Source organism: Cuculus canorus, chromosome 35 (genome assembly GCF_017976375.1).
Source record: "Cuculus canorus isolate bCucCan1 chromosome 35, bCucCan1.pri, whole genome shotgun sequence".
NCBI lineage: Eukaryota > Metazoa > Chordata > Aves > Cuculiformes > Cuculidae > Cuculus > Cuculus canorus.
Genome location: NC_071435.1, coordinates 72,343 through 97,597, shown reverse-complemented (window position 1 = coordinate 97,597; position 25,255 = coordinate 72,343). Strand labels below are relative to the sequence as shown.

The 25,255-nt window shown below is 66.3% G+C and overlaps 3 protein-coding genes across 6 annotated transcripts in view; 2 read left to right on the top strand and 1 right to left on the bottom strand.

Annotated features, from left to right (window-relative positions):
* Positions 1 to 319: 319 nt before the first annotated feature.
* LOC104062469 (toll-like receptor 13) lies at positions 320 to 5,342 on the bottom strand. The gene is made up of 3 exons (XM_054052585.1): positions 5,218 to 5,342; positions 4,050 to 4,091; positions 320 to 3,261 (listed from the first exon to the last, which is right to left on the bottom strand). The coding sequence occupies exons 2-3, from the start codon at positions 4,050 to 4,052 to the stop codon at positions 322 to 324; spliced, it is 2,943 nt and encodes a 980-aa protein (XP_053908560.1). The 5' UTR covers positions 4,053 to 4,091; positions 5,218 to 5,342; the 3' UTR covers positions 320 to 321.
* On the top strand, positions 4,369 to 14,304 carry TMEM145 (transmembrane protein 145). 4 transcript variants are annotated; one of them, XM_054052590.1, is made up of 15 exons: positions 4,369 to 4,509; positions 7,255 to 7,329; positions 7,424 to 7,501; positions 8,111 to 8,197; positions 8,286 to 8,387; positions 8,471 to 8,555; positions 8,994 to 9,065; positions 9,150 to 9,218; positions 9,616 to 9,747; positions 10,172 to 10,250; positions 10,833 to 10,926; positions 11,476 to 11,648; positions 12,197 to 12,317; positions 12,868 to 13,062; positions 13,580 to 14,303. In XM_054052590.1, the coding sequence occupies exons 1-15, from the start codon at positions 4,489 to 4,491 to the stop codon at positions 13,754 to 13,756; spliced, it is 1,560 nt and encodes a 519-aa protein (XP_053908565.1). In that variant the 5' UTR covers positions 4,369 to 4,488; the 3' UTR covers positions 13,757 to 14,303. The 4 variants fall into 4 exon arrangements, with proteins under 4 accessions (XP_053908565.1, XP_053908563.1, XP_053908564.1 ...); XM_054052588.1 differs by lacking the exon at positions 4,369 to 4,509 and adding an exon at positions 5,347 to 5,484 and having other exon boundaries at positions 13,580 to 14,304; XM_054052589.1 differs by lacking the exon at positions 4,369 to 4,509 and adding an exon at positions 5,347 to 5,484 and having other exon boundaries at positions 9,667 to 9,747; positions 13,580 to 14,298.
* A 275-nt stretch (positions 14,305 to 14,579) lies between these two features.
* Positions 14,580 to 25,255, top strand: part of MEGF8 (multiple EGF like domains 8) — a 32,395-nt gene continuing 21,719 nt past the window's right edge. The window contains 15 exon segments of the mRNA XM_054052582.1: positions 14,580 to 14,771; positions 15,507 to 15,679; positions 16,198 to 16,361; positions 17,216 to 17,425; positions 17,599 to 17,670; positions 17,672 to 17,780; positions 18,510 to 18,598; positions 19,494 to 19,710; positions 20,505 to 20,685; positions 21,273 to 21,409; positions 22,479 to 22,598; positions 23,060 to 23,220; positions 23,997 to 24,104; positions 24,604 to 24,748; positions 25,072 to 25,235. Coding sequence (XP_053908557.1) covers positions 15,517 to 15,679; positions 16,198 to 16,361; positions 17,216 to 17,425; positions 17,599 to 17,670; positions 17,672 to 17,780; positions 18,510 to 18,598; positions 19,494 to 19,710; positions 20,505 to 20,685; positions 21,273 to 21,409; positions 22,479 to 22,598; positions 23,060 to 23,220; positions 23,997 to 24,104; positions 24,604 to 24,748; positions 25,072 to 25,235 — 2,040 coding nt within the window. The 5' untranslated portion in view covers positions 14,580 to 14,771; positions 15,507 to 15,516.

The window sequence follows — 25,255 nt, the reverse complement described above, 5'->3', positions numbered from 1 at the left end:
AGGGGTGGTCACTTTTTGGGGTGTGGGGGCACCCCTTCTGCTGGGCTCTACTGGGGGGGGGGGTCGCTTTTTGGGGTGCAGGGACACCCCGTGGCTCAATAAAGGCTGTTTCTCCCAACTGCTGTGTTACCGTTCCCTCTGGGAGCCCCCAAACTCCCCTGGTTGCCCCGCAGTGAGAGGAGCTGTGGGTTCGGGGTCGGGCGCAGCCACAGAGGGAAGCACGACTGGCGTTTCAGGGTGAAAAAAGCCCTTTCTGGGGTTGCTCCCTGTCTCTCGGAGCCAAAAACTGCTGTGGGGTGTCCTGGGGTGGCAGGAGCTGCACTAGGGCAGCTCGGAGCCTTCCCTGGAGCCTTCCTTCTCCTCCTCCTCCTCCTCGCCATCGGCGTAGCCGCTGCGCAGGGCACGTTTCAGCTTGGCCCAGAAGAGCCGCTGCGCCGGCGGCTCAGGCGGCCACCGCAGGTAGGTTCGTTTGAGCAGCACGCGGCGCATGCGGTGGTAAGCGGAGAGCTCGGCGTCGGGAATGGCCTCGAGGAAGATGAGGACCAGGACGTCGCGCAGCTCGTCGAAGAGGCGGTAGCTGGCAAGCTGGATCTCCAGCGAGCACCACTCGCTGCGCAGGTAGCTGCGGCTCAGCACGCACACCGTCTTGCGGCTGTTGTAGATGGCGTCCACGATGTTGTCCACGATGGCTTTGCCGGGGCTGAAGTCGCGGTGGTGCAGGCAGAGGCGCAGGGAAGCGCCTTCTAGCTCCGGCACCAACTCGCCCAGCACCCAACCCTCGTCGGCCGAGTTGTAGGAGACGAAGCTGTCGTAGGCGTAACGGCGCTCCTCGCGCCGCCAGTGCCCGTTCACCCAGGCGCGCAGCAGGTACAGGTGGTAGCGCAGCCGCCAGTAGGCACGGTGGTAGAGCAGTGGCAGCGCCAGCAGCAGCACCACTGCCGGCGCCGTGCCGGCAAACAGGTAGAGCCCCACGTCCAGGAAGCAGACGCGTGTGTCGAAGGCGTGCAGGTAGGCGGGCGGCCCGCTGCCGCCGCAGCTGTAGTTGTACAGGTAGACGACCTGCACGCGACCGCGGCCCAGCCAGCCCGGCAGCCACGCGTTGGTGCAGGCGCAGCTCAGCGGGCACTTGCGCAGGTCCAGGTAGCGCAGGGCGGGCAGGCGGCCGTCCAGCTGCGGGTCCAGCGTGCGCAGCTCGTTCTTGCCCAGCCGCAGCCGCTCCAGCCGGCTCAGGTTGCCGAACACCTCGGTGCCCAGGCTGCGCAGCCCTGCGTTCTCCAAGTCCAGGATGCGTAGGTTGCTCAGGTTCTTGAAGACGCCGGCGGGGAGGTCGCCCATGCCGCCGCTGCAGTCAGCCAACGTCAGGTAGCGCAGCTCAGCCAGGTCATCAAATGCGTCGGCGGAGACGGCCAGGAGCCAGTTCTGTGCCAGGTAGAGGGAGCGCAGCGCGTTCAGGCCCTGGAAGAAGCCGTGTGGGATGATGCGGAGCCCGTAGGGCTGCTGCGCCTGCAGCTTCAGGTCGTAGAGATGCCGCAGGCGCCGGAAGGGCGGGCGTTGCCGCGGGCGCTGAGTGATGAACCGCAGGTTGTTGGCACTGAGGTCCAGCACGCCCAGCGATGCCTGGACCGGGCGGAACGCCTCGGCGCTCACTTCCTGCAGCCGGTTGCGGTCCAGGTAGAGGCGTCGCAGCCTCCCCAGCCCTCGCAGCGCCGCAGCCCCCAAGTGCCGCAGGTTGTTGCCCCCCAAATCCAAGGTCTCCAGCTGCGCCAGCCCCGCGAAGGCGCCGGAGAAGAGGACGGAGACGCGGTTGTTGCGCAGGTTGAGGCTGCGCAGCTGGCCGAGGTCGCCGAAGGCGCCAGGGTAGAGGTCAGTCAGGAGGTTGTTGTCCAGGCGCAGCTCCCGCAGCTCCGTCAGCCCCCGCAGCGCATCCCGGTTCAAGCACGCCAGACCGTTGATGTTGAGGCGCAGCACCCGCAGCCGCGGCGCGTCAGCAAAGGCATGCGGCCCCACCACCAGGATGCGGTTGAAGCGGAGTGAGACATTGTGCAGCTGCGGCAGCGTCGGCGCCTCCTGGCACGAGGGCAGCGACCGCAGCAGGTTGTGTTCCACCACCACCTCCTGCAGCGCCTGCTGCTGCTCCGGCCGCAGCAGCCGCCCCACACAGTCCAGCCGCTGCAGCCGGTTCCTGGAGAGATCCAGGGTGCGGGCAGGCGGGCAGGCAGCCAGCGCTCCCTCCGGCAGCGTCCGCAGGCCATTGCGGTGCAGCTGCAGCTGCCGCAGCGCAGAACGCCCCAAGAGTCGGCAGAGCTCATCCAGCACCACCAGCTCCAAGCGCAGCCCGGACAAATCCAGGCTGCGCGGCTGCACGTCGGAGACCCGCAGCAGCTGGGAGACGTTGAGGGGGTTGCCGGCCACGTGCAGGCGGCTGAGGTTGCGCAGGTTGAGACGGGCGAAGGGCTCGGCGGCCGAGATGTTGTTGTAGGAGAGGTCGAGGACGCGCAGCGTGGCCGCCAGCCCCCGCTCTGCACCGGCCAGCGAGCCCAGCGAGTTGTTGCAGAGCCGCAGCACGCGCAGCGCCGGCGGCAGCGCCGGCGTCGGCCCCAGCGCAGACACCCGGTTGCCGCAGAGGTCCAGGAGCTGCAGGCGCCGCAGCGGCCGCACGGCCACCACCACCGGCCCCAGGGTGGGCAAACGGCAGCGCCGCAGCGACAGGCGGCTCAGGTTGGCGAGCGGCACCAGGGCGTCCGGAGACACGACGGCCAGCGGGTTGCGGTCCAGCCGCAGCGCCGATAGGTTGCCCAGCCCGGCGAGGGCGCCGGTGGCCAACGCGGCCAGGCGGTTGTGGGCCAAATCCAGCTTGACCAGTGCTTCCAGCCCAGCGAAGCTGCCTTCACTCAGCGCGGCCAAGCGGTTGTGGGACAAATCCAGCGTGGCGAGCGCCGCCAGCCCGGCAAAAGCCCCGGGCGCCACGGTGTCCAGGTGGTTGTAGGCCACGTCGAGGGAGCGCAGGCGTGGCAGGTGGGCGAAGGCGGCGGGTGGCACGCGGGCCACGGCGTTGTGCGAGAGGTTGAGGGCGGTGGCGGCCGGCGGCAAATCGGCCACGGCGGCGCCCACCGAGTCCACGAAGCGCTGGACGCAGCGGAACAGCCCCGCGTCCCATGGCGATTGGATGCAGTTGCGGAAGCCGTAGGGCCGAACCGCCGGCAGTGCCCACAGCAACAGCAGCAGCCATGGGGGGCGCATCCTGCGCCACAGCCGGGGGCACTGCGGGAGAGGGGGGCGCCACAATGGGGGGGACACGGACCCCCCTGCAGCTGTAGGGGCCCTCTGCCCCCTCCTTGGGGTCCCCTCCTTTAGAATCCAACCCTTTGTGGTCCTTCCCTCCTTGGGGTCCCCTCCTTTAGAATCCAACCCTTTGGGTTCCTTCCCTCCCCTTTCTGGGGTCCCCCCCTCCTTGGGGTCCCCCCCTTTAGAATCCAACCCTTTGGGGTCCCTCTGCCCCACCACAGTGTCTCCCCTCTCTTTTGGGTCCCCTTCTTTGGTGTGTTCCCCCCTCCGCTGGGGTGTCCCCCCCTTTTGGGGTCCCTCTCTCCCCCAGTGTCCCTTACTTTTTGGAGTCCCCCCTCTTTCGGGTCCCTCTCCCTCCCCCCTTTGAGGTGCCCTCTCCCTCTTCAGAGTCCCCCTCTGCCCCTCTTTGTGTCCTCCCCCCGAGGTCCCCCTCTCTTTGGGTCCCCCCCCCTCTGGGTACCCCCCCCGGGTACCCCTCCCTTTGGGTCCCCCCCCCTCCCTCTGGGTCCCCCCCCTCCTTTTGATCCCCCCCCCCCGGTACCCCTCCCTTTGGGTCCCCCCCTTTTGGTGCCCCCCTCTCTTTGGGTCCCCGTCCCCCCTCTGGGTACCCCCCCCTTTGGGTCCCCTCTCCCTCTGGGTACCCCCCCTTTGGATCCCCCCCTCCCTTTGGGTCCCCCCTCTTTGGGTGCCCCCCCCTTTTGGGTCCCCCCCACTTTGGGTCCCCCCCTTTTGGGTCCCCCCTCTTTGAGTGCCCCCCCCCTCACCATCTGTCCCGCTGCTGCCTTTTTAGCCGTTTTCCGCCGTTTCTGGAGCGAAAAGGGGAACTGTGTGTGTTTGGGGGGGAGTTTGCATCATTGCTGCCCCCCCCCCCTTGGTGACATGGAGGGGACGGGGAAAGGGTCCCACATTGGGGTCCCCTCCCCGGGCACAGGGCCAGCAGAGCACTTGGAGTAGGGGGACGCCCCCATGAATCTCCAGGGCCCCCCCAGACCCCCCTCACCCCTCCCCAGGACACCCCACACCCCACCATGTGCTGCTCTCGCTTCTCCTTCCCCCCCCCCCCCCCCAGGTTTTGGTTCCCCCAACAGCGGAGAGGGGGGCAGGTACTGGGTTGTACTGGACCCTACTGGGTTATACTGGGTTCTGCTGCAGTGTACTGGACTGTGCTTCACCGTACTGGTTCATACTGGGCCGTACTGGGCTATGCTGAGAGAAAGCTTTGTGGTACAGAGGAGTTGGGTTATACTGGGTTCTACTGGGAGGGGGTGCTCTGTGGTGTGTGGGGGCTGGGTTATAGTGGGTTGTATTGGGTTATACTGGGAGGGAGAGCTCTGTTGTGCAGGGAAGAGCTGAGTTATGCTGCATTATACTGGGTTACACTGGGAGGGAGAGCACTGTGGTCCAGGGGGGCTGGATTATACTGGATTGTACTGGGAGGGAGAGCTTTGTGGTGCAAGGGGGCTGGGTTCTACTGGGTTATTGTGTGGTGTACTGGGTTTTACTGGGGGAGAGAGCTCTGGGGTGTGTGGAGGCTGGGTTATAGTGGGTTGTACTGGGTTATACTGGGAGGGAGAGCTCTGTCATGCGGGGGCGTACTGGGTTATACTGGAAGAAAGCTCTGTGGTGCAAGGGGGCTGGGTTCTACTGGGTTATTGTGTGGTGTACTGGGTTTTACTGGGGGAGAGAGCTCTGGGGGGTGTGGATGCTGCCAGGTTACACTTAGCTTTACTGGGTTATACTGAGCTATACTGGCGGAAAATCCTGCCTTGCACAGTATTCACTGGGCAGTAGTCAGGGATGGGGGCGTGGCCACTCGTGTGGGCGTGGCTATTGCGCTAGGGGCGGCCCTGGCGCTCTCGACGCGGGGGGCGTGGCCTTTATCGAGGGAGGTGTGGCCTATGAAGTGGCGGCCTAACGCGGGGGCGTGGCCACCTGGAAGAGAGGCGTGGTCTGAGGTGCGCGGTCATTTGCGGGGGCGCGGCCATTCACAAGGGGCGTGTCCTCAGCCGTTGTGGGCGTGGCCTGAGGGGGCGTGTCCTCGCCCGCCGCCGCGGGGCCGGGGCGATGGGGCCGGGGCTGCGGGCAGAGGGGGGACGACTCGGGGGGGGGGTCCCGGCGCTGCAGCTGCTGCACCTGCTGCTGCTGCTGCCCGCGGGCGGCAGCGCCAAGTACGTGCGGGGCCGCATCAGCACCAAGGAGGTGAGCGGGGGTGCCGACAGCCCCCCCCCCCCCGGCATGAAACGGGACCCCCCCGGGTGCACTGAGCCCCCCCCGGCATGAAACGGGACCTCCCCGCGGGCACTGACCCCCCCCGGGATGCATCGACCACCCCCCCGGCATGAAACGGGACCCCCCCGGGTGCACTGAGCGCCCCCGGCATGCATCGACCACCCCCCCGGCATAAAACGGGACCCCCCCGGGTGCACTGAGCCCCCCCACCGCGTGCACCGGGAGCTGCCCGGATGCACTGAGCCCCCCCCCAGGATGCACCGGGAGCCCCCCCAGCGTGCACTGACCCCCCCGCGGGTGCACCGAGAGCTCCCCTCTCCGAATCCCACGAGACCCCATTTGCACTCGGACCCTCCCGGGATGCACCAGGGTGGACAGAGACCCCTCCGCCCGGGATGCACCGGGACCCCCCCCCCCCGGATGCCACGGGACACCCCCCCCAGAATGCCCTGGAACCCCATTTGCAGCTTCCCGCGCCCCTCCAATTCGCGCTGACACCCGTCCAGATGCACCGGGACCCACCCTGGTTGCACGGGGATCCCCTCGGGGGATGCAATGGAACCCCCCCTCCATGCACCGACCCCCCGGATTGCACGGGGACCCCCCCCCGGGACTCCCCCCTCGCTATAAAACCGGACCCTGTCTGCACCGGTACCCCCCCCCGGATACACTGACACCCTCTCACCCCCGCATGCACCCCATTAGCACTTGGACCCCCCCCCCCCCCGGGATGCATTTGGACCCCATTTGCAGTTCCCTCCCTCCAATTTGCACTGACACCCCCCCCCGATTTGCATCGGGACCCCCCTAGGATGTACTGAGCCCCCCTTTTTGCATCCCCCCCCGATTTGCACCGGGAACTCCCAGGATCCACTGAATCCCCCCCCCCGCCCCGATTTGCACTCTGACTCCCCTTCATTCGCCCCCCCTCCCCCCCCTTTTCTCTTGGGGGGGCGCGGGGGGGCTCTGGGGGGTCCCAATTTCCCTTCTCTCCCACCTTGGTCGTTGCCTTGGAAACCGGGAGCAGGGCCGTTGCCATGACAACGGTGGGGATGCAGGGGGTGGCTGGGAGGGGGGATGCCCCCCCCCCAAGACCCCTCCCTCCCCATGTGCTCCCCCTTGGGGGCTCCAGGTCCAAACTCAGCTGGGACCCCTGGGGGTGGGGGGGTGAAGGGGAGGCAATGGGGGGCAATGGGGGGCAACTGGGGTCCCTACGGAGCTGTGGGGTCCCTGGGGGGCAATGATGTGGGAGGGATTCCTGGGGGCTGGGGGTAATGGGCAGTGTGGGGTCCTTGAGGTGCAGTGGGGTCCGTGGGGGGCTCTGGGTCCCTGGGGGGCAATGGGGGTCCTGGGTGGGGGCCCTGAGGGGCTGTGAGGGGCAATGCGGGGTGTGGGGGTCCCAAAGGGGGCCGTGGGGGTCACTGGGAGTAATTGGGGGGGGGTTTCTGGGGGTCCCTAGAGGGCAATGAGGGGGTGTGGGAGTCCTGGGGGTCCTTGAGGTATAAGGGAGTTCCCTGGGGAGCTGTGGGGTCACTGGGGGGCAATGAGTGGGCTCTGGGGGTCCCTTCGGGGCTGCGGGGGTCCCTGGGGGGTTGGGGGGAAGGAGTTTGGGGGTGTCCCAGGTCCTCTGGGGGCGGGGGGTCTCCCAGACACTGAGATCCCCATCAGTGGGGTGGGAGGGGTCAGAGCAGGGGGGGGTCCCGGCTGCGTGGCCCCCCCTCACCCCCCCTTTGCCCACAGGACTGGGTTTTCCTCACCCGCTTCTGCTTCCTCTCGGACTACGGGCGCCTCGATTTCCACTTCCGATACCCCGAGGTGAGGAGGGGTGGGGGGGGCTCAGCCCTCCGGGGGGCGGTTTTGGGGTTCATGCCCCCCCCGCCCCCAATGACCTCCCCCCGGCCCCCCCCAGGCCAAGTGCTGTGAGAACATTCTGCTCTACTTTGACGATGCCTCGCAGTGGCCTGCGGTCTACAAGAGGGACGACAAGGTGGGGGTCAAGGGGGTTCTGGGGGGGGTGTCAAAAGGATCTGGAGGAGCTGGTGGGGGTTGGAGGAAATTGGGGTGCGTTGGGGGCTGGGGGGTGTTTGAGGCTGGGAGGGGTACGGGGGTCTCAGGGGTTATGGGGGTGTTATAGGGGATTGGGGGGGTTATAGGAGATCGGGGGGGTTATAGTGATTGGGGGGTTATAGGGGATCGGGGGGGTTATAGGGGATCGGGGGGGTTATAGGGATCGGGGGGTTATAGGGGATCGGGGGGGTTGTTGGGAGTCTGAGGGGCTCGGGGGAGTTGAGGGGGGCTGCAGGAATTGGAGTGCATTAAGGGCTGGGGGGTATTTGGGGCTGGGGGAGTATGGGGATCTGGGGAGGTTATTGGGGGTCTCGGGGGGTTATTGGGGGCTGGAGGGGTTGGGGGGCTGCAGGGATTGGGGTGCATCAGGGGCTGGAGAGTATTTGGGGCTGGGGGACTATGGGGCTTTCAGGGGTTATAGGGGGTCTGGGGGCGTTATTGGTGTCGGGGGTCCTTGCCTATGCCGGGGGGGGGAGGTTGTTGGTTTTGGGGGGCTCTGAGGGGTGTCCCCCCCGTCCCCCCCCCCAAGGACTGCCTGGCCAAGGAGTCTGTGCTGCGCCCCGAGAACAACCAGGTCATCAACCTCACCACCCAGTACGCCTGGTCGGGGTGCCAGGTATGGGGAAAGAGGGGGGGCCGGGGGGGTTTCGGGGTGCCAGGGGGGTTTTGGGGTGCTCTGAGCGCCCCCCCCCTTCGCCCCCCAGGTGCTGCTGCAGGACTCGGTGCGGTACCTGAGCTGCAGCAGCGGTCGCAGCTTCCGCTCGGTGCGCGAGCGCTGGTGGTATGTGGCTCTCAGCAAATGTGGGGTGAGTGCCCCCCCTGTCACCCTGGGTACCACCCCCCCCAACCTCGGGGAACCCCCCTGACCCCCCCAAGTCCCCCCTCCCAGGGCGATGGTTTGGAGCTGGAGTACGAGATGGTGCTCACCAATGGACAATCCTTCTGGACGCGGCACTTCTCGGCCGACGAGTTCGGTGAGGAGGGGGCGGGGAGGGGGATTTGGGGGGCAAGGGGGGTGTGAGGGGCAGGGGAGGAGGATTTGGGGTCCTGGGAGGGGGATTTGAGGGGTCTGGGGTGGATTTGGGGGGCTGGGAGGGGTTTGGGGGGGCTCTGGGAGTGGATTTGAGAGTCCGGGGGGTGGGGCAAGGGGGTTTTAAGGGGTCTGGGGGTGGATTTGGGGGGCTGGGAGGGGGGATTGGGGGGACTTGGAGTGGGGTTTGGGGGTGCGGGGGGTTGGGGGGGCTGGGGCAGGATTTGGGGGGGCAGGAGGGTAGGGGGGGCTGCAATATGTGTGGGGGGGGTATTTTGGGGGGCCACTATGTGGGAGTGCATGGAGGAGGTGTCCTGTCCCTCTTTGGGGGCTCCTGTGGGGGTCACGCAGCCTCTGACCCCCCCCCCTTCCCCCGCCCCAGGCATCCTTGAGACCGACATCACCTTCCTCCTCATCTTCACCCTCATCTTCCTCATCTCCTGCTACTTCGGCTGTAAGTTGGGGGGCTGGGGGGGGGGGGGGGGGGTCCGGGGGGGGACCCCGGGGTGGGTGTCTCTGACCCCCTCTGACCCCCCAGATCTGCTGAAGGGGCGGCAGCTGCTGCACACCACCTACAAGATGTTCATGGCGGCTGCAGGGGTGGAGGGTGAGGGGGGGGTCGTGGGGATTTGGGGGGGCTGGGGGGGGGCGCAGGGGTGGATTTGGGGGACTGACAAGGGGTTTGGGGGGGGTCTGAGGGTGGATTTGGGGGCCTGGGAGAGGGATTTCAGGGGCTTGGGGGATTTCAGGGGGTCTGGGGGTGGATATGGGGGTCTGGGGTGGATTTTGGGGGGGTCTGGGAGGGGGTTTGGGGGGGGTCTGGGGGTGGATTTGGGGGTCTGGGGGGGGTTGAGGGTCTGGAGGTGGATTTGGGGGTCTGGGAGGGGGGGTTGAGGGTCTGGAGGTGGATTTGGGGGTCTGTGAGGGGGTATTGGGGGTCTGGAGGGGTTTGGGGGTCCAGGGGGTGGATTTGGGGGTCAGTTTGGGGTCTGGGGGGGGTTTAGGGGTCCAGGGGATGGATCTGGGGGTGCGCCCCCCCCTCACGCTCCCCCCAGTGCTGAGCCTCCTCCTGGGCTGCGTCCACTGGGGTCGCTACGCGAGCGATGGCGTTGGCAGCGCCAGCCTCAAGGTCCTGGGTGCGTGTGCGGTCTCGTGCGATGCACGAGGGGGGGGTGGGGGGGCACAAAGTCCTCGTGCGATGCACAGGGGTTGCATGAGTCCTTATGCGAGGCACATGGAGCTCCTCGTGCGATGCGTGGGGATGCATGGGAGTCGCACAGCCCTGCATGTGACACACAGGGGGCACAAGTCCTCGTGCGACACACAGGGATGCACGTGGGGCTCCTTGTGTGAGGTGTGGTGATGCATGGAGGTTGCACGAGTCCTTGTGTGACGCACAGGGATGCACGTGGGGCTCCTTGTGTGAGGCGTGGTGATGCATGGAGGTTGCACGAGTCCTCGTGCGACGCACAGGGATGCACGTGGGGCTCCTCGTGCGAGGCGTGGGGGTGCACGGGAGTCCCAGCCCTGGTGCTTGTGTGAGCCCCCCTCTCCCCCCAGCCAAGCTGCTCTTCTCCGTCAGCTTCCTCATCTTCCTCCTCATGCTCATCCTGCTCGGCAAGGGCTTCACTGTCACCAGGTGCGCCCGGGGGGCAGTTGGGGGGCAGCTATGGGGCAGCCGAGCCAGGCTGAGGGGTGGCTGTGGGGCACAGGGAACAGCTGTAGGGCTGCCATGGGGTGGCTGTGGGGCTGTTATAGGGCACAGAGGTCGCCGTTGGGCAGCTATGGGGCACAAGGGGTGGCTGTGGGGCAGCTATGGGGCACAAGGGGTGGCTGTGGAGCGGCTATGGGGCAGAGGGGCTCCCATGGGGTTTCTGTGGGGCAGCCATGGGGCACAGGGGTGTCCGTGGGGTGGCTGTGGGGCACAGCAGACACCCGTGGGGTGGCCGTGGGGCAGCTATGGGGCACAGGGGTGGCTGTGGAGTGGCCGTGGGTCGGCTATGGGGCACAGGGGTGGCCGTGGAGTGGCCGTGGGTCAGCTATGGGGCACAGGGGTGGCTGTGGAGTGGCCGTGGGTCAGCTATGGGGCACAGGGGTGGCTGTGGAGTGGCCGTGGGTCAGCTATGGGGCACAGGGGTGGCTGTGGGTCAGCTATGGGGCACAGGGGTGGCTGTGGGGCGGCTATGGGGCAGCCATGGGGCAGCTGTGCCTGCCCCCCCAGGGGCCGCATCAGCGCGGGGGGCTCAGTGCGGCTCTCGGTTTACATCACGCTCTACGGCATCGCCCACGTCGCGCTGCTCACCTACGAGGCCGAGGTGGGACCCCCCCAAACCCTTCTGATCCCCCCAGACCTCCCCCAATCCCATCAGCCCCCCCCGAGCCCCCAGACCCTCCCTGACACCCTCAAATCCCCCCCTGACCCTTGGGGGGCTCATTTCTTTACACCTAAAGGGGGCATTTGGGGGTTCTTTGTTCCCCAGGGGTGTATTTTGGGGAGGGGGCTCATTTCTTTACCCCTAAGGGAGGTGTTTTTTTGGGAGGGCTCAGTATTTTTTGGGGGGGGCTCAGTTCTTTCCCTCTAAGGGGGTATTTTGGGGTTGGGGGTCTCAATTTTTTCCCTCTGCAGGGGGGTATTTCGGGGGGGGGGATCACTTCTTTAACCCTATGGGGGGTTATTTTGTGGGGAGGCTCAGTATTTTTGGGGGGGGCTCATTTCTTTCCCCCCAATGGGGGTATTTTGGGGTTGGACAACTCCATTCTTTCCCCCTAAAGGGGATTATTTTGGGGTTGAGGGGCTCATTTTCCCCCTAAAGGGATTATTATGGGGGGGGGGTGTTTTGGGGGCTGATGCTGTGCCCCCTCAGTTCTTTGACCCGGCGCGGGTGCTGTACACGTACGAGTCGCCGGCGGGCTACGGGCTGATCGCGCTGCAGGCGCTCGCCTTCCTCTGGTTCTGCGCCGCCGTGCTGCTCACGCTTAAGCGCGTCCCCGAGAAGCAGCCGTTCTACCTGCCCTTCTTTGCCGCCTACTCGCTCTGGTGAGCCAGAACATGCCTAAAACATGCCTAAAACACGCCTAAACACGCCTGAACGTGCCGCAATGCACCTCAAGGGGGCGCAGTACGCCTCGACACACCACGACATGCGTCGATGCACCTCAACGTGCCTCGACACGCACGACAGGCGTTGACGTGCCACAACGCGCCACGACGTGTCTCGACACGCCACGACAGACTGTGATGTGCCCTGACATGCCTCGACACGCCACAACACACCTCGACACGCCACAACAGACCGTGATGTGCCCTGACATGCCTCGACACGCCACGACACACCTCGACACGCCACAACAGACCGTGATGTGCTCTGACACACCTCAACACGCCTCGAGAAGCCACACCTCGAGATACCACAACGTGCTTCAACACGCTTAGACATACCACAACACATGTTAGCATGCCTAAACACACCGTGGCACACCTGCTTTGACATGCCTAAACACGCCATGGCACACCTGAACATGCTTTGACATGCCCAAACATGCCATGACATGCCTGAACACACCTGGACACGTGTGTCCCCTCAGGTTCTTTGCGGTGCCGGTCACGGCGCTCGCTGCCAACTTCGGGATCCCCAAGTGGGCGCGGGAGAAACTGGTGAACGGGATCCAACTGGGGACCCACCTGTACGCCCACGGCGTCTTCCTGGTGAGCAGGGGTACCCTAACACCCCCCCCGGGGGACCCCCAAACCTGACCCCCCCACCCCCCACCCCGGGAACCCCAAAACATGACACACACAACCGGCCCAGGAACCCCCAAACTGGGATCCAACTGGGGACCCATATGTATGCCCACAATGTCTTCCTGGTCAGCAGAGGCACCCCAAAACCTGACACACACACACCCCCCAAGGAGCCCCAAAACATGGGCCCCTGGAGGGTACCCAAAAACCTGCCCCCTATGGAACCCCCAAACCCTGACTCTCCTCCAGCACCCCCAAACTTAAACCCTCACACACACACACCCCCGGGCACCCCAAAACCCTAAACCTGACTCCCAGGGCACCCTAAAACCTGACCCTCTCCCAGGTCACCCTCAAACCTGACACCCCCCCCCCCAATGAACCCCCAAACCCTGACCTCCGGGGGGGCACCCTCAAATTTTTCCGCCCATGGGGGCACCCCAAACCCTCACCCCTGGGGGAGGCACCCCCAAACTGACCTCGGGGGCGGGTCGCCCCAACTCGCCCCCCCCAGGTGATGACGCGCCCCTCGGCCGCCAACAAGAACTTCCCGTTCCACGTGCGGACGGCACAGATCGGCTCGGCCGGGGGGGGCCCTGGGGAACCCCAAAAACTGCCACCTCCCCCCCGCCACGGCTACGGCAATGTCGCCTTCATCAGCGACTCTGTCCCCAACTTCACCGAGCTCTTCGACATCGCCCCCCCCCACGTGAGACCCCCAAAACAGGGGGGAACCCCAAAATATGGGGGGGGACCTTAAAGAATGGGGGAGGAATTCTGAAACATGGGGGGGAACCCAAAGCATGGGGGGGAATCCCAAAATGAAGGGGGCGGGACCCAAAACACAGGGGACCCCCAAAACCAAAGAGGGACCCCCAAAGTGGAGGGGGGGATCCCAAAATGGAGGAGGGGACACAAAACACGGGGGGGGGGATCCCAACACATGGGAATAACCCCAAAGCTGTGGTGGGCAAAATAGGTGGGACCCCCCAAAATTGAGGGGGGGGGGAATCCCAAAGCCAGGGGGAGACCCTAAAACCAGGGGAGACACCCCAAAAATGGGAGAACTCTAAAACAGGGGGGCAACCCCAAAACGGGGGGGACCCTAAAACTGGGAGGGGAGACACTAAAACCAGGGGGGGCAAAGCCCAAAGCTGGGAAGGGGATTGCAGGGGGGGCCCCAAACCCCAGAGCCCCCCTCCCCCAACCTTGCTCCCCCCCCACAGGTGCGGAAGCGCGGGGAGGAGGAGGTGCCCCCCCCGGGGCCCTTGGTGACCACAACGGATTTTGGGGGGCCCTGTGCTCCCCCCAAGGAGCAGCCGCCCCCCCCGCAGCCCCGTGCCCCTCCGGCCCCCCCCTACACCGAGTATTTCAGCGTCCACACGGGGGGAGCTCGCGCGTAGCCCCCCAGCTAGGGGTACCCTGAAAACAGACCCATCGCACCCCAAATCTGCCCCCACGGGGACCCCAAATCTGCCCCATTGCACCCCAAATTGAGTGGGGACCCTCCATCTGCCCAACTGCATCCCGAATCTGCCACATGTGGGAACCAAACTGGGTGGGGACCCCAAATCTGCCCCATTGCACCCCAGATCCACCCCACGGAGACCCCAAATCTGCCCCATTGCACCCCAAATTGGCTCCATGCGGATCCCGAATCCTGCCTCACGGAGACACCAAACTGGGGGGGCTGAATCTGCCCCATTGCACCCCAAATCTGCCCCACAGGAACCCCAAATCTGCCTCATGAGGACACTCCAAATCCAGACCCACAGGAACCCTCAAACCTTGCCCCATGGAGACCCCAGATCCACCCTATGGGACCCCCAAATCTCCCTCATTTCACCTCACATCCAGACCCACGGGGACCCCCAATCCCTGCCCCATGGAGCCTCATCTCCGCCCCACAGAGACCCCCCCACACACCCCCGCAGTGGGACTCCCAAATCAGCCCCACTTCACCCCAAATCTGCCTCGCAAGGACTTCAGCCCCACCCCACAGGGACCCCTTTTCCGCCTATGGGGCCCCCAGGGTCCCCCCCCCCCCCTTTTTGGCGGGAACGATTTGTGCCAAAATAAAGCGATTTCTGGTGTTTCCACGTGACGCGGCGTTACCGCCCGGGGGCGCTCGGCCCACCGGGCGACGCTCTGGCCCGCCTGCTCCGCTCGCTGCTCCGCCAGCAGCGCCGCTCTGCCCACTCATCTCGCTGCTCCGGCCCCCCGCCGGCCCCCCCACCTCGGCGACTCTAGCTGCCTGCTACGCCGCTCTGGTCGCTCGTCTCTCTGCCCCGGGCTCTGCAGTCCGCCCTCTGCCGCTCTGCTCCCACGCCTGTCTGCTCCCCGGCGCCGCCGCTCTGGACTGTCGTCTCGCTGCCCCGGGCGCCGCGGTCCGCCTGCGCTTGAGGAGCCGCTGGGCGGGTGAGCGGGTCTATAGGGGCCGTAGCGGGTCTATAGGGCCCAGAGCGGCCCACAGCGGGTCTATAGGGGCCATAGCGGGTCTACAAGGGCCCGTAGCGAGTTCATAGGGACCACAGCGGGTGTATAGGGTCTCACAGCGGGTCTATAGGAGCCAGAGCGAGTCAATAGGGCCCCAGTGGATCTGGAGGGGGGGCGGGCCCTATAGTCCTATAGTATCCATGTGGGCGGGCCCTATAGTCCTATAGTATCCATGTGGGCGGGGGGTCCCTATAGCGTCCATGGGGCTGGGGGCCGGGCTATAGTGTCCGTGGGGCTGGGGAGGCGCCTATAGAACAATAGGGGCTGGGGGCAGGGGGTGGGCTATAGCATCCATGGGGCTGGGAGGAGGGGCCGTATAGCATCCATGGGGGCTCCTCTCAGGGCACCCAGAGACCCATATAGCATCCATGGGGGCTGATGGGGTACCTGTAGTATCCACGGGGCTGGAAGGGGGGCTTTAGGACCCATAGGGGCTGAGAAGGGGAGGCTATAGCATCTATAGGGGCTGAGGGGACCTTATAGCATCCATAGAGGTTGGGGGGCCCTATAGAATCCATGGTGGTTGGGAGGGCTCTATAGAACCCATAGGGGCTGGGGGGGCCTATAGAATCCATGGGGCTGGGGGGTTCCTGCAGGTTGGAGGATCCCTGAGGGTCCCTGTGGTTTGGGGTCCCCCTGACCCTCCCCATCCCGCAGCCCCCCCACCATGGCCCCCCCCGCGCTGTGGGTGCTGTGGGTGCTGTGGCTGCGCGGCGTGGGCGCAGGGGACTGCGCGGGACGGCGGCGGGTGCTGCGTGGCGACTCCGGCTTCGTCACCGACGGCCCTGGCAACTACTCGGTGAACGGCAACTGCGAGTGGCTGCTGGAAGGTGGGGCACCCCAAAACCCTAGAGTGCCCTGAGACCCCCATAGGGCACCCTGAGACCTCCTTTGCTCCTCACGACCCCCCGACCCCCTTCCCGCAGTCCCCAGCCCCCCACCGGACCCCCCTGAGCCCCCCCTCTGCCCCTCACGCCCCCTCGACCTCCTTCCCGCAGCCCCCAGCCCCCCCAGGACCCCCCTGAGCCCCCCCTCTGCCCCTCATGCCCCCCCTGACCTCCTTCCTACAGCCCCCAGCCCCCCCCGGACCCCCCTGAGCCCCCCCTCTGCCCCTCACGCCCCCTCGACCTCCTTCCCGCAGCCCCCAGCCCCCCCAGGACCCCCCTGAGCCCCCCCTCTGCCCCTCATGCCCCCCCTGACCTCCTTCCTACAGCCCCCAGCCCCCCCAGGACCCCCCTGAGCCCCCCCTCTGCCCCTCACGCCCCCCCCGACCTCCTTCCTGCAGCCCCCAGGACCCCCCTGAGCCCCCCCTCTGCCCCTCACGCCCCCCCCGACCTCCTTCCCGCAGCCCCCAGCCCACGGCACCGGCTGCTGCTGACGTTCACCTTCATGGACACGGAGTGCACGTACGATTACCTGTTCGTGTACGACGGGGGCTCCCCCCGCGCCCCCCTGCTCGCCAGCCTCAGCGGCAGTGCCCTGCCCCCCCCACTGGAGGCCGCCTCGGGCAAGGTGGGGCGCTATGGGGCGGCTAGGGGGCAGCCAGGGGGTAGGGGGTACATGAGGTTGAGGGGGGAGCTGTAGGCCGGCCATGGGGTGCAGAGTGAAGCTGGGCAGTGGGGGGGCTGTGGGGTAACCGTGGGGTGGTCGTGGGGCAGCTATGGGGCACAGGTTGCCTCCCTGCCCCACGGATGCTGGTGCATTTCTTACAGTGATGCCGACCCTGTGCTGTTGGGGTTGTGGGGCGTGAAGGTGGCTATGGGGCAACTGTGCGGTACCCCCTGCGCCCCCCGCCCCACAGATGCTGCTGCACCTCTTGCAGCCATATCGACTTCACCGTGTTTGGGTTATTGGGTGCTATGGGGCAGCTATGGGGCACAGGTCGTCTTCATGCCTCACAGATACTGCTGTGTTTCTTGCAGTGATGCCAACACCCCCCCAGGGGAGTCATGGGGCACGAGGGCAGCTATGGGGCAGCCGTGGGGCGCCCCCTGACCTGTCCTGCCCCACAGGTGCTGATGCACCTGTTCAGCGACACAAACTACAACCTGTTGGGGTTCTGGGCCGTGAGGGCGGCTATGGGGTGGCTGTGGGGCAGCCGTGGGGTGCCCCCCCGACCTCTCCTGCCCCACAGATGCTGCTTCACTTCTTGCAACCGTGTCAACTCCACCTTTCTTGGGTTATAGGGGGTTATGGGGTACTATGGGGCAGCTATGGGGCACGGGTTGCCTCACTGCCCCACGGATGCTGCTGCACTTCTTCAGCGATGCAAACTACAATCTGTTCAAATTCTGGGGTGCGAGGGCGGACATGGGGTGGCTGTGGGGCAGCCGTGGGGTGCCCCCCTGACCTCTCCTGCCCCACAGATGCTGCTGCACCTCTTCAGCGACGCCAACTACAACCTGTTGGGGTTCAACGCCTCGTTCCGGGCCTCGCTCTGCCCTGGGGGGTGCTCGGGGCGCGGGCGCTGTGACTCCCACGGCCGCTGCCACTGCGACCCCGGATGGGGGGGCCCCGCCTGTGCCCACCCCCCCTGCCCCACAGCCTGCCAGCCCCACGGCGGTGCCTGCAGCCAGGTGGGAGAGGGGACCCCGAAGATGGGGGGGGCTCAACTTGGGCGGCAACAGGGGACCCCAAAGAACCCAATTCCCCCAGTTCCCCCAGGTTTCGGGGGGCTGTGAGTGCTGCCTGGGTTTCCTGGGGCAACCTCCCAGTTCCCCCAGTCCCTGAACCCCAGTTCCCCCACCAGGTTTCGGGGCGCTGCGAGTGCCGCCCGGGGTTCCTGGGCCGCGCCTGCGACCTGGCGCTGGGCGAGAACCGGGGGGGGCGGCCGCTGGTACAACGTCAGCGAGGGGGACCCCGACTTCACCCCCCGTGTGGCTGCTGCCGGCGCTGTGCTGCCCCACACCGGGGGGTTCTATGTCTTTGGGGGTACGAGGGGTCTTGGGGGGGCTCAGAGAGGGGGTGTGGGATCTTGGTGGGCTCTGGGGGCAAAATATGGGTTCTTGGGGGGCAGGGAGGGGATATGGGGTCTTGGGGGGCCCAGGGGGCATAATATGGGATCTTGAGGGACTCAGAGAAGAGGGTGTGGGGTTCTGGGGGGCTCAGGGGGCAGAAAATGGGATGTTGGGGGGTGAGGGGGTGGATATGGAGGGGATATGGCATCTTGGGGGGCTCTGGGGATAGAATACAGGATCTTGGGGGGTGGGGGGGATATAGGGGGATGTGGGATCTTGGGGAGCTCAGAGAGGAGATGGGGAATCTTGGGGGGCTCTGGGGGCAGAATATGGGATATTGGGGGGCAGAAGGACCAAAATATGTGTGGCTGGGGGAGGGATTTGGGGGGATGCGGGATCTTAGGGGGCTGGGGAAGGGTGGTTCAGGGTTTTGGGGGTCTCGGTGGGGGTATACGGGATCTTAGGGGGCTCAGAGAGGGCACGTGGAATCTTGGGGGGTTCTGGGAGGAGCTCTGGGAACTTGGGGTGTGTGGAGGGCTGTGGGTACTTGGAGGGCTCGGGTGGGGATATGAAATCTTCGGGGGGCAGGAGCTGGGATCTTGGCAGGCATGGGGTGGATGAGGGGTCCTGGGGGGCTGTAGGGAGGGCTGTGGGGTTTGGGGGTGGCCCAGGACACTGATTTTGGAGTGTCCCCCCCCCTCAGGTCTGGATCTGAACCGAGCACTTGGCGACCTCGTGGTTTACAATTTCACCACCAACCGCTGGACACAGCTGGAGCTGAGCCCGGCCCCGGTGAGAGCCCCCCCAAGATACCACCCCCAAAATAACTCTCCCAAATATGCTTCCAAAACAGTCCTCTCAAATACCCTCACAAAACAGCCTCCCCAGAATACTCCCCCCAAAAGAACTCCTCTAAATTCCCCCCCATGTGCTGTGTGTGGAGCTGAGCCTGAAATCCGTGAGAGCCCCCCAAAATATCCCACCCAAAATACCCCTCCAGGGACCCCCCAGTGACCCCCCCAACCCCTTGGCCTCCGTGAGAGACCCCAAAATATCCCACCCAAAATACCTCTCCAGGGACCACCCAGTGACCCCCCCAACCCCCTGTCGCTCCACAATGCCCCTCAGTGCCTCCCCAACCCTCTGTGTCCCCCCAATGCCCCCAGTGCCCCCTAACCCTCTGTCCCTCCCACAATGGCCCTCAGTGCCCCCTCAACTCCCTGCCCCCCGCAATGCTCCCAGTGCTCCCCCCAATGCTCTGTCCCCATCCCAGTGCCTCCCAGTGCCCCCCCAAACCCTCTGTGCACTGCCCAGACCCCCCGTGACTCACATGTGGCACTCTCCAGTGACCCCCAGTGACCCCTAACCCTCTGTTCCCCTCCCAGTGCTCCCCAGTGATCCCCCAACCCTCTGTCGCCCTCCCAGTGCCTTCCCAGTCCCCTTCCTCCCCGCCCCCTTCCTCCCCGCCAGGCCCCCCATCACTCATATGTGGTGCTGTGCTGGGACTTCCCAGTGCCCCCCCCAACCGTCTTTCCCTCTCCCAGTGCCCCCCCAACCCTCTCCCAGTGCCCCCCCCAACCCTCTTTCCCTCTCCCAGTGCCCCCCAACCCTCTTTCTCTCTCCCAGTGCCCCCCCCAACCCTCTTTCCCTCTCCCAGTGCCCCCCCAACCCTCTTTGTCCCCCCCAGGCCCCCCGGCACTCGCACGTGGCGCTGCGCTGGCGCCAGGCACTGGTGCTGATGGGGGGGGAGCTTGCGGGGGGGGCTCTGGCCCACGACTTGTGGGTGCTGGAGCCCCTCGAGGGGGGCTGGCGGGAGCTGCACCCCCCGGGCCCCACGCGCCCCCCCGGGTTGGCTGCCCACGCCGCCACCATAGTGGATGAGGACTGGCTCTACGTCTTCGGAGGTGTGGGGGGGGGCGTGGAGGGGAGATGGGGGGGGTACGGGGGGCTTTGGGGGTGAGAGGGGGCTTTGGGGGAGCTGGAGGGGCTCTGGGGGGGGCACAGGAGGCCTAAGGGGGCTCGGGGAGGGGGCTTGGGGGTGCTGGGGGTCTCTGAGTGGGGGCTGGGGGGGTTTAGGAGAGGGTTTGAGGGAGCAGAGGGGGGGCCTGGGGGGAGGCAAAGAAGGTACAGAGGGATTTAGGGGTGCTGGGGGGGTTTGGGGGTGAAGGGGGCCTTGGGGGGGTGCGTGGGGTGAATGAGGGAGGGTTGGATATGAGGGGGGGGCTCTGATGGGGGACTGGAGAGGTTTGGGGCTGGGGGGCTCTGAGGGGGAACATGGGGGGCTGAGGGGAGTTAGAAGGAGAGGGGAGCTTTGGTGGGGCACAGAGGTGCTGGGGGGGTTGGGGTGAGGGGGTTGAGGGGTACGTGGGGGCTCTGGGGGAGTGCATGGGGGCATTTGGTGTGGCTGATGCTGAGGGGGGTACAAGGGGGCTCTGAGGGGGGAATTTGGGGTGACGGGAGTCTCTGAGGGGTGCACGAGCGGGCTGGGGGGCGTTTGGGGGGTGCGGGGGGGGGCTCTGGGGGTGCAGGGGGAGTTGGGGTGTCCTGGTCTCCTCTTTTCCACCCCACGCCAGCTGTTCCCGCTGCGGCTGCCAGGGGTGGGGGCTGTGGGGTTTGGGGGGCTCTGGGGGTGCAGGGGATTGCTGAAGATGCAGGGGGGAGTTTTGGGGTGCCCTGACCACCCCCGTGCCCCCTCCAGGCCGCACGGCCGAGGATGTGTTCTCGTCGCAGCTGTTCCGGCTGCGGCTGCCGGGGGGGGGCTGGGAGCGCGTCCTGCCCTGGGGGGGGAAGCCCCCCGCCGCCGCCGGGCACTCCATGGTGTTCCACCCCTCCTCCCGCACCCTCCTGGTCTACGGGGGGCACCGACCCTCCACTGCCCGGTACGGGGGGGCCGGGGGGCTGAGGGGGGCGTCGGGGGGTGGTTGCATGGTGTTTGGGGGGGGCTACGGGGGTGGCAGGGCATTGGTGGAGGACTGGAGGGGTTCATGGGGCCTGAGGGGGGGGGCCTGGGGGATTGAGGGGTCCGGGAGGGGTTTGATGGGGGGCCCCAGGGGGTTTGAGGGGTCCAGGAGGGGGTCCTGGGGGGTTTGAGGGGTCTGGGGAGGGGGGTTCGAGGAGTCTGGAGGGTGGGGTTGCGGGGGGATGTCAGGTGGTTGGAGGGGTCCTGGGGGGAGCTTGGGGGTCCCAGGTGGCTCAAGGGGCCCTGGGAGGGGTCACGGGGGATTTGAGGGGTCTGGGGGGGGAGGCTTGGGGGGCTCCTGGGGGGTTCGGAGGGTCCTGAGGGTTCGGGGGATCCTAGGGTGGTTCAGGGGGGTTCCAGAGGGTTCAAGGGTCCTGGGGGGGTTTGGGGGGGGTCATAGGGGCTGGGAGGAGTCATAGGATTGGGGGGCATGAAGCTGGGGGGTCTGTGGGCTCTGTGGCCGTGGGAGGGTCCTGTGCCCCCCTTAACCCCCCCGTGCCCCCCCAGGTTCAGTGTCCGCTCCAACACCACAGACTTGTTCCATGTGGAGCGCCGGCACTGGGCAGCGCTGCGGGGGTCGGGGGGGCCGCGGGAACGCGCCTTCCACTCCGCCACTGTCATTGGCGACTACATGGTGGTGTATGGTGAGCAGGGTCCCCCCGCCCCCCCCCGGGAACGTGGGAGCCCCTCAAAACCCCTGGCACCCCCCTCAAAACCCCTGGCACGCCCTGAACCCCGCCTAAACCCCTGGGACACCCCAAACTCCCTGGGACCCCTCCAACCCCCCCCAACACCCTGGGACCCCCCGCAAACCCCTTGGGATCCCTCCAACCCTCCCTAACCCCCTGGGACCCCCCCAGAACTCCCAAACCCTCTCTAACCCCACTGGGACACTTCTCAGACCCCCTCAAACCCACTGAGACCCCCCAGGACCCCCAAACCCTTCCTAGCCCCACTGGAACACCCCTTAACCCGCCCCAACCCCCCAGGGACCCACCCAGGACCACCTGACCCCCTCCCAGGACCCCTGGACCCCCCCCCAGGACGCGTCAAGCCCCCCGGGGACCAAGTCCCCCGCCGAACCTCTCAAACCCCTCTGCCCTCCCCTCCCCCTAAGCCCCCCCCCCCCCGACTCAAACCCCCTGAGACCCCCCTCTTGAACTCCCTGGCACACCCCCAAAACCACCCCCAGGAACCCTCGAACCCTCTGGGACCCCCCCCAAACCCTCCCTGGACTGCTCAAAGACCCGGGGAACATCCCCCCAAAATCACCTCCCCCAATCCCCTCAGGACCCCTCAAGCCCTCTGGGACCCCCGTAAATCCCCCCAGGACTCCTTGAACCCCCTGGCATCCCCCCAGATCCTCACTCCCCTTACCAGGACCCTCCCCACCCGTCATTATGGGGGAGGTTTTGGGGGTCTCTGAGGGGTCCCGACCCCCCCCCACTTCAGTTTCTCCTTGACCCCTCCCCATTTGCCACCCCCGGGGTGGATTTTGGGGGTCCCTGGAGGTGTTAGGAGTCCTGGGGAGTGGGGGGGTTACTCCCTGGGTGCTTTGAGCTCCCCCAGTCTGACCCCCTGGGGATTTTGGGGTCCCCTGGGGTGGTTTTTGTGGGTGCCCGGGGGTCTGGCTGTGCCGCGGGGGCTGGGGGGTTGGCACCCTTCCCCTTGGGGTTTTGGGGTCCCCCTGACCCCCCGCCCCGGTTTTGTCAGGGGGCAACGTCCACACGCACTACCACGAGGAGAAGTGCTACGAGGAGGAGATCTTTTTCTACCACTTGGGGTGCCACCAGTGGGTGCCCCATGCGCGCTTGCCCCACGGCGGGGGTCACGGTGAGGGGGCTGTCCCACGGCGGGGGGGACATGGGAGGGACGTGAGGGGGCTGCCCCACGGCGGGGGGGACATGGGAAGGACGTGAGGGGGCTGCCCCACAGCAGGGGAGACATCAGGGGGATGTGGGGGGGCTCCCCCACGGTGGGGGGGACATGGGAGGGACATGGGGGAGCTGCTCCACAGCGGGGGGGAATGAGGGGACATGGGGGGCAGCCCCACGGCATTGGGGAATGAGGGGATGTGGGGGGCTGCCCCACAGCGGGGGGGAATGAGGGGACATGGGGTTGCTGCCCCACAGCGGAGGGGTGGGGGGGGACATGGGGGGCTGCCCCACAGCGGGGTAACGCTGTCCTGAGGTGGCAGTTGGGGTCCCAGGGCAGGGAGTGTGAGGTTTGTTGTTTGGGGCTTCTGGGGGCGTTTAGGGTGCTGGGTTTTGGGGTCCCTGACACGCCCCCCTCAGGCCCCGCGCCGCCCCCCCCCGGGCCGGGGCGCTATGCCCACGTGGCGGGGGCACTGGGGGGGTCGGTGCTGCTGGTGGCCGGCGGCTTTGGCGGCGTCCCCCGTGGTGACCTGCTCGCCTACAAGGTGCCTGCCTTCGTCCTCCAGGTGCCCCCCCAGAACGTGAGTCACCCCTCAGGACCCAAAATCCACCCCCAGCACCCCCAAAATCCACCCCCAGCACCTCCAAAATCCACCCCGGGGACCCTAAATCCCCACCGAGCCCTAAAATCCACCCCTGAGACCCCCAAAGTACCCTGCAGGACCCAGAATCCCCCCCCCCAGGACCTAAAATCCACCCCCAGGACCCCTAAAATCTCCCCCCGGACCCCAAATCCACCCCCAGGACCCCTAAAATCCCCCCAGAACCCAAAATCCACACCTGAGACTCCTCAAATCCACCCTAACACCCAAAATCCCCCTCCAGGAGCCCAAGTTCTCTCACCAGGACCCTGAAATTTGCCCTGTTGGACCCCCAAAATTCCCTCCCGGCTCATAAAATCAACCCTGGGGACCCCCAAATCCCCCCAACTCTCAAAATCCACCCCTGACCCCAAAAATTCCCCCTCGACACCCAAAATGCCCCCATTATCCCAATCCCCCTCCCCCCCCGACCCTCAAATTTGCCATCTAGGACTCCCCAGATCCACCCCCAGACCCTAAAATTAACCCTGGGGACCCCAAAATCCACTCCCCACCCCGAATATCTCCCCCTGAGCCCCAAAATCCCCCCGACACCCAAAATCCCCCCCCGGGACCCCCAAACCCATCCTAGGGACCCCTATCCCACTCCTGGGGTCCCTGTGTCCTTTTTCAGGGTCCCTGGGTCCTGTGTTGCCCCGGGGTGGGGGGGCTGGGAGGGTCCTGGCCCCGTCTAATTTCTTTGTTCCCCCCCCCAGTATCACCTGGATTTCTGCTCACTCTACGCCGAGAGGGGCACCTGCACCCAAGACCCGCAGTGCGCCTGGTGCTCAGGGGGGTGCCAGAGCCCCCCTCCCCACAGCACGGTGAGGGGGGCGGGCCGGGGGGGGCTGGGAAGTTGTGTGTGGGGGGAATGTCTCTGCCCCCTTCATTTTGGGTTGGGGGTAGCTAACACCCTGTCCTGGGGGCTGCCTGAGGCTGGAGGGATCTCTGCCGTGTTTTGGGGGGGTAGGTGTCTGTAACCCGTTGTGTCCCCCTCGCAGTGCCCCAGGGGTTCTTTGCTGTGTTTGGGGAGGACGGGGACAGTGGTCTCTAGCTCCTTGTCATCCCCCCCCAGTGCTTCAGGGGGTGCCTGGGGCTGTGTGTGTGGGGTCCCTGCTCTATTTTGGGGGGGTCTGTAACCCCTTGTCCCTCCCCAGTGCCCTGGGGGGTGCCTGGGGCTGTGTGTGTGGGGTCCCTGCTCTATTTTGGGGGGGTCTGTAACCCCTTGTCCCTCCCCAGTGCCCTGGGGGTTGCCTGGGGCTGTGTGTGTGTGGGGTCCCTGCTCTATTTTGGGGGGGTCTGTAACCCCTTGTCCCTCCCCAGTGCCCTGGGGGGTGCCTGGGGCTCGCGCGGCTCCTCAGTGACTGTGAGTCCTGCTTGGTTTTTGGGGGGGCCGGGCCGGGCCCCCCCCGCGCCCCTGGACCCCTGGGCTGGTGTGTGCAGAATGAGACTTGCCTGCCTCTCACCGGTGAGGGGGGCAATGGGGGGGGACGGGACAAAAACAGGGGGGCTGGGAGGCAAATGGGGACGAAGGGGCAGAGGGGAGTAAAGGGAATGGGGGGGGGGGGGGGGGGAAGGGGCAAATGGGAATAAGGGGTTGAGGGAGGAATCATTTGGGGTTATAGGGTTTGATTTTGCAAAATGAATAAGTGGGGTTTGGGGGTCCATGAGGGTTTTGGGGGGTCTGTGGGGGAATTTGGAGGTCCATGGGGGGGAGGGTCTGGGGCTCCACAGTGTGGCGGGGGGTGGGGGACTCTGTGGGTCCCTGACCCCACTGTTTCCCCACCCCAGAGCAGAGCCGGTGCCGCGTGGGGCAGATCGCGGGCACCCACGGCTGGTGGGGTGCACGCCCCCTCTTCCTGACGGCGCTCGCCCAGTGCCGCTCGGCCAATTTCCCACCGGGGCTGCACCTTCTCACCTTCCAGCACCCCCGTAACGACTCGCAGCCCGACAAGGTGGGTGCCCCCCTCTTTCC

Coding starts and splice junctions, on each gene's coding strand:
- TMEM145 (XM_054052588.1), top strand. CDS start 5,350: ATGGGGCCGGGGCTGCGGGCAGAGGGGGGACGACTCGGGGGGGGGGTC. Junction 8,556..8,993: donor CTTCTCGGCCGACGAGTTCG/GTGAGGAGGGGG, acceptor CCCCCGCCCCAG/GCATCCTTGAGACCGACATC. Junction 9,219..9,615: donor GGCGGCTGCAGGGGTGGAGG/GTGAGGGGGGGG, acceptor GGGGGGGTTTAG/GGGTCCAGGGGATGGATCTG.